The following is a 7,117-nucleotide window of genomic DNA, read 5'->3' on the forward strand; positions in this document are numbered from 1 at the left end:
AAGGGAGTTTTAGATTGAGTTCTTATATTTAACTTAAACTAAAATCTCTATTTAAATAAAATAAAATATATGAAAAGAGCAAACTTATTTTATGTCAACAAGATGCCAAGGCAACATTTCTCATTTTTATTTAGTTTAACTTGATGCAGTAAAATAACTAAAACCAAAACAGAAATAAAAATAATAATAACTAAATTTACACAAAAAAACAACAACTACACCGAATAATAATTGTTTTTTTTGTGTGTGTCTGTTTTATTAATAATAATGCTAAAAAAAAAAATAGACAAAAACACAACAAAATAATAGTATCTCAGTGATGCTAAAACCCCACGACCATTAGATGATTGCAAATGTACCCTAAATGCACAAATAAAAGAATGAGAGTCAAATATCTAATATCAACCGATACTGATCAATTAAGAAAAAAAAAAAAACCTAATAAACTCCAATACTTTATCTGGTACAGATACTGTATATTAGTCAGTATCCAGAGATTTGCAGGGCTGAACAATATATTTAAATTTGTATTGTATATTAAAGCAACATTGATAAAACAGTTTTTGTTGTTGTTTTTATTTTATTCATTTATTAACACTCTTATTTACTTTGACTCATAACAGAAATATTGTTGTATTTTTAATATGGATTTTTCCTGGTGTGCTTCATGATGGTCATCAGGGCCAGCCAGGTCTCCTCAGCAGTGGGGACGATTTGATTGGCAGGCAGGAGGAAACCATACCTGCCAGTGTCTCTCAGCTCAAAGGTGTAGGAGTACTTGATGCCCTGGTTGTAGGTCCAGTCAATAGTGCCTCCACTGGCTTGATCTGTGAACAGAGAGATTGTTAGCAGGGTGCAAAACTGATATGAACTGAAATGAATCTCATCAAACTTACAGATGGTAGTAATGATGCTTCCAAATCTGTACTGAGTGTTGTACAATGACTGCAGGGCAGAGACAGTCTTCTCGGCGAGCTCATTCTATGGGGACAATACAGAATTGATTTTAATGGCTGCTACATTTATCTAGAATTTTATGTTCCCACATGCATACCAGTTCATCATTGTCCTTTGCAGGAGTGTGTGTGTATCCGTATGGATAAAGGAGCATCTGGGAATAGCTGTGGATGGACACAAATGCTTTGAGTTTGCCGTGAGATTTCACAAAGTCCACAATGGCCTTGACCTCTCTCTCAGAATTAGCTCTGGGTCCACGATACGTCTGAGAGCAAGGTTTGCCACTGGAACCAGCACCTGAAGTTGGAAAACAGAGGAAAAACAAGAAAGTATTACATACAACTGGAATCTTCAAAGCCTCTTACAGCAGGGCCATAAACACAATAGTCATTGATTAGAATGTAACAATAATCAGAAATGGCCAAATTGTCCAATATTTGACTAAATGTTGTTTAGGCTGGTCTGCCTCAGTCGTCTACAGTGGAAACCTTTTTCTGCTACGTAGAGACCATTACCGTTTATTTAAAATATGCAAAAGACTGAAATGATGAAAGCATCTCACCTCCAAAGCCAGCATCCCAGTTCCTGTTGGGGTCAACGCCAACACACCTGGAGCCAGGGTTCAGCTTTCTGGTTTTACGCCACATGCGGTCCTTAACCAAACAGATTTGCAATTGAAAAGCAGTCCATTGGAATAAATTGTCAAAATATTGTTGTTCTGAACTGAATGTGTATGTGAAGTCCTCCAGACATCAGGCTTTAAAGGTGCCATCTGTAATGTTTGGCAAAAAAAATCAAGTCATACTCCACATTCCATACCAGATGGGGGCAGTATGCCTCAAAGTGAATTGGTCTACTCTAGAGTAACAAACGAGAAACGGCATAGTCTCTATGCTCCGCCCCTACCTTCACAACAACACTACAGCCATAGCCGAAGCCTAACTGTGCGTTCACACCGCCGGCGTCTAGAGCGTCAAAAATCGTTCTTGCCACTCTGCTCACGACGCTGCAGAAAGATTTGTGAGCGCTCAGACGCTCTGACGTAGATCGAATGCTTATTTTGTATCTAAAGCGGCCGCAAAGCAAACAAGCTTGTTGATCTCGTGCAGACTAACCACAAGGAGTTATAACCTCATTAAATATTGTTGTGGACGAAATATTAGGATCCTTTAGTTAAAGTGAACAATCTCAGACACCTTGGTCCACGTATCACTTTTAATTAATTTTTTTATGTCCCTGTAGGCAAACAGGGACACATCATAGATTAATACAAACGCTAAACAGCAATAATCAACCTGTCCTTTATTCTGCTTGAGAACTAATGTGCCAACTCTCAAGCATTCACCGTGAGACACACGCATTTGACTCTTTTCACACGCTTTCACGCCACACATCAATTTTTTCACGCACAGAAAAACCACGAAGCAAAGAGGACACGGAGACCAACAGACTAGACGGAGCAGATTAGTCATGATACATAGGGCTGTGTAAAAAATCGAATGCGATTTTCATGCACCTCTCATCAGTAAAGACGCTCCTGTAATTAGAAATATACCTCCAGCATGTGCATTCAGATCAGGGTTGCCAGGTTTTCACAACATATCCTGCCCAGTTGCTTCTTAAAACTAGTCCAAAACTAGCCCAATCGCGTTTCCGGGAGGTTCCCCGATAAAAATTGCTTCCCGGGGTTAAAATATAAATTTTTGGGAAGGGTTTCCCTTGTAAATTTAGCATTTTAGGGGCTAAATATCACGTTATTGGTATTGGGATTGCTTCAAACCGCGGACATGAAAAACAATCGCAGACTTGGCAACACTGGTTCAGGTGGAGCGGCAGTTACTGCACAGAGCCTTAGTCTACCGACAACTAACACAAAATCGCTTTCAAAATCGACAAAGAATCACCTGCGATTTTAACATCGATGTTGTGTAGATTGTCAGTGAATTACGGCTCTGTGTAGTAAATGCCAACCAGTGTTACCAAATCTGTGGTGGTTGTTTTTCATGTCCGCTGGTCACAGCGACCCCAATACAAATAACGTGATATTTAGCCCCTAAAATGCGAATTATACCAAGGCAACCCTGCTTAAAAACCTATATTTTAACCCCGGGAAGCAATGTTTTATCGGGGAACCTTCTGGAAGCGAGATTGGGCTAGTTTTGAGAAGCAACAGGGCAGGATTTGTTGTGAAAACCTGGCAATCCTGATCTGAACACACGTACTGGAGATATACTCCTAATTACAGGAGCGTCTTTACTGATGAGATGTACATGAGTAAAGACATGCACAGCCCCATATAATAAAATGGGTAACGTTAAGTTATAGCTAGCTAATTATCAAACGCAGCTACGGTTAGCCATCGTTAACATTAGCACGTTTATCGAACAGCCTTCAATACATTTCTATGTTATAACTTCCCGAAAACAAATACACAAACATATAAAACAAACTTCTAGCGAAATACTAACAGCATCTAACTTGCAAGTTCGGAGTCGAACCTCATTTCTTTCAGGTCCATCAGTTGTCTCCAGCGATTAAAAGCAGTGCCGATGTTTACTCTGGTATTCTTATCGGATTTGATTTGTGATTCCGAGCGCGTTGTTTCCCTGAAGCGGGTGTTGGTCTCTTGCCAAGGGCTTCAGCTATCCTTCCGCTCTCTTCTCTGAACTGAAAGTAGTGGGCTGTACTTTCCACACGATTGACATCAGGTTCAGGTTCAGGTGCGAGTTATTCATGTATTGCAGGTTGGCTGGTGGTTATGTTGCCCGCATACCGCCTCCCACGGCCGAAACTGGTATTACAACACCTGTCGGGCCGGGGCTAGTAATGCTAATGCTAATTAAGGTTGATATCTCTGCAGCACTATAACTTGACATTTTTTTAATGACATCATCGCCCTTATTTCTTCTCATTCTTTTGATGCGTGTAGGTCATGTTATGGATATTTTTACCTCAATTTCTGCATATGGCACCTTTAAACTCACTCTGTTGTGGGTGTATGCAAAACCATCAGGGTTGGTGACAATCTCCAGGAAGATATCATAGTTGTTAAGGATGTCGGTGAGGACTGGATCACGTTTGTAGTCTTTCACGATCTGCAAACAACATATACATATGCTTTAGTATGTTTCTGTTCAAATCTGTTTTAAAACATGTTGATTTGTTTGTATTTGCTAATTTAGAGATGAATAGCTTTACCTTTTTGGCGAACCAGGTTCCGCTGGCCTGGGTGACCCATTCTCTGGAGTGGATGCCAGTGTCAATCCAAATACCTGGACGGTTCGCTCCAGTGCTGAACTGAGAGTGAGAGGACGTGAGGATACAATGATGAATGCATAATTATTTAATAAAAACACTGCATATGGATCAAGATATATGGGCCTATACATATACAGTGGGATCCAAAAGACCACACTGACAGATTTAAAGCTAAATTATTAAAGCTAAATTATTTTTTCTGTTAAAAAACAAATACCGCAAAAATCACATCATCAGAATTTAGAAAAAATAATTAAAAACTGAAACTGTGGAGTGACCTCATATTGTTTCATACTATTACTAAGTTATTATTGATTAATGTTTTCTTGAAGAAAATGAATGTTAATATTCCAATACAATTTTCACTCAAATTGTTAATACAATTGATAATATAAAATATTTCACAAAATTACTAATGCGGAAAAAGTATAAAATTAGAAAAATTTTAAGTAAATCTTAATGTTAATAAAATTAGGCACATTCAACATTATTCATCATGACCTACCTTCAGAACGTTCAATGAGCGTTTCTCGTAGCTCCGACCAATCACAATTTTGCTGACCAGATTTCCATTCTCTGCCACAAGCATGTCTATGAAAGAGTCAATCTGAGAGAAACATGGTGAAGATCAAATGACTGTGTATATTTTGTGTGTAAAATTGTTCGATAGATACAAAATTATAAAATTCTGAAAAACATATGAAACATTTAAACATAGTCGCATCCAAAAAGTCTAAATACCGGTACTAGAAATGCAATACAGTCATATAATTTAATTTGTGCAGAACTTACCTCATTTAGGTTATGGTAGGCGGAGTAGACGAAGTCATCAGTACTTTTTGGAGAGGAACAATTTTTCACCATCTCACGTTCCTCGTCATCCAGCAAGTCCTTACAAAACAGGAAGAATGAAAACATATTTAAAAAGTTACAACTTTAAATTTTATGATTACCCTAATTACTAAATACTTTAAAGATGACCAAAGAGTCAGTATTGTGGTGTAGTCTAAGGATACCCAAACGGGGGTTTGCAAGCCCGTGGGGTTAAAACAATCAAAGCAAAACACAAAAAGATGTAATAATTTATTTGTTGTGTCCATTAACCAACATCAGAGAACCCTGAACATAAATTGGTCAATAATTGAAATATTTCATTAAAATCTCAAGGGTTACTTCGAGGAAATTTTTAAGATCAAAGGGGTCCAACTGACAAAAAAGATCCTGGTGTAGCCAAAGAATGGGTTTCATATGATGATTTATTGTCTAAATGTAATCATGCAATCAAAAAGTTAAAATGAATAATCCCACCTGGACATCCATGATCATGACATCATACTGGATCTGATTGTTTCCCAGGAACGCCCTGACGTCCTGGAGACTGTGAAACGGGACATGGACGTCCACAGGCAAGGACTCATGAATGGGCTCCCTCCAGAAGTCCAACTGAACACAGAAGGAAAATGTGACCATGGACCACAAAACCATAATGGTCAAACAGAGATATATAAACCATCTAAATGATAAATAAATAAGCTTTCTATTGAAGTTTGGTCTGTTAGGATCGGACGATATTTGGTTGAGATACAACTATTTGAAAATCTGGAATCTGAAAACATCTAAATACTGAGAAAACCCGTTTAAAGTTGTCCAAATGAAGTTCTTGAGGCATATTACTAATATAAAAAAAAATAAAGTTTTAATATATTTACAGCTCTCTCTCATCTTGATGGGGGACTTACCTCGAGATGTTCTTGCTCAGAAAGCTCCTTCAGGAGAGAGATCTGCGCCTCATCTTTTGCGGTGATCCGAAGAACCTGGTTTCTGTAGAGACAGCACACATGCAGGAATGCTACTTAAGATATGTGGCTCCATTTTAATTGTCATTGCAAAATAACATTTTTTGCCTATACAATGAAAGACACAGACAATTTTCAAAAACAACAACTTTTACATTCCGCAGAAGAATGGTTTGGAACAACATGAAGGTGAGAAAAGGATCATTTTGGGATAAAATAACCATTAAAGACTCAAGTGACTCAGTTCTCAAAAGTCTTTTTGGCAAAATTGGCCACAAACAGAGTAGTTAAAAATAGTATTCCCTTCATCATCTTGTGTAAAGTAAAGCTATCAGTATTAAAGATCACACTTTATATTTTATCACTTTAGCTCTGACCATGATGATCCTTCTTCTAAACTCTCAGCACTGAATAAACCACAGCTTCCTCTGTCAAACGCAACGCAAAATGATGCACTGTTTTCGTGTTTTGGTACATAACCATGCAGAAAACACATATATATTTTATTCATTTAAGCTAGGATACTGCAAACAAGATTTGTGAGCTCACCCCTCAAAGGTCTTTTTGGCAAACACGGCCACACACAGAGCAGTCAGCACCAGTAGCTCCTTCATCTTGCTTGAGTGGAACTTTCTAGCCAGAATCACTCTTTATATACTCTCCTGGTGGCTGTGACTTTGTATTTGAGGTAGTAATGGTTTGCAAGCCTGTTGCTGTTGTTCCCACAATATTATACAATACTAATGCTGGAGTTTGCCAAATGAGAGCAATGCATCTGTTTTTCCTATATGCTATAGTATAGCAACATATGGTTTATTGAATGGTAAATGTAATCAGTAGAGCCTCAGCAGGTTTGGCCTGAGATAGAAAAATTAAAACAAGCCCAAATCAACAATGATGACCAATTGAGAAGACCATGTTGGGGAAAATATGCTAAATTATTTTGTTAGGCCTTTTTATATAATAATAAATAAATTTATATAAAAAAATGATAATGATGTATATTAAGTTAGAATATATAACATATAATATAAAGTATAATTCTCTATAATAAATAATTATATATTTTATTATTGATATTATTTATATTTATAAAAGTTTATAAT

At 37.3% G+C, this 7,117-nt stretch overlaps 1 protein-coding gene across 4 annotated transcripts; it reads right to left on the bottom strand.

The window, feature by feature from the left end:
* Positions 1-439: 439 nt before the first annotated feature.
* On the bottom strand, positions 440-6,677 carry LOC113066751 (carboxypeptidase A1-like). 4 transcript variants are annotated; one of them, XM_026238764.1, is made up of 11 exons: positions 6,258-6,397; positions 5,955-6,038; positions 5,524-5,658; positions 5,008-5,106; positions 4,721-4,822; positions 4,156-4,254; positions 3,930-4,052; positions 1,520-1,610; positions 1,055-1,254; positions 897-981; positions 440-827 (listed from the first exon to the last, which is right to left on the bottom strand). In XM_026238764.1, exons 1-11 carry the CDS (start codon positions 6,321-6,323, stop codon positions 640-642), a joined length of 1,272 nt encoding a protein of 423 aa, XP_026094549.1. In that variant the 5' UTR covers positions 6,324-6,397; the 3' UTR covers positions 440-639. The 4 variants fall into 4 exon arrangements, with proteins under 4 accessions (XP_026094549.1, XP_026094550.1, XP_026094551.1 ...); XM_026238765.1 differs by lacking the exon at positions 6,258-6,397 and adding an exon at positions 6,561-6,677 and having other exon boundaries at positions 441-827; positions 5,955-6,036; XM_026238766.1 differs by having other exon boundaries at positions 441-827; positions 3,942-4,052.
* Between the last annotated feature and the right edge of the window lie 440 nt (positions 6,678-7,117).

Source organism: Carassius auratus, chromosome 50 (assembly GCF_003368295.1).
Source record: "Carassius auratus strain Wakin chromosome 50, ASM336829v1, whole genome shotgun sequence".
Taxonomy (NCBI): Eukaryota; Metazoa; Chordata; class Actinopteri; order Cypriniformes; family Cyprinidae; genus Carassius; species Carassius auratus.

Coding starts and splice junctions, on each gene's coding strand:
- LOC113066751 (XM_026238764.1), bottom strand. CDS start 6,323: ATGATGAAGGGAATACTATTTTTAACTACTCTGTTTGTGGCCAATTTT. Junction 6,039..6,257: donor TTGCCAAAAAGACTTTTGAG/AACTGAGTCACT, acceptor TGCTGTCTCTAC/AGAAACCAGGTTCTTCGGAT. Junction 5,659..5,954: donor CTGAGCAAGAACATCTCGAG/GTAAGTCCCCCA, acceptor TTCTGTGTTCAG/TTGGACTTCTGGAGGGAGCC.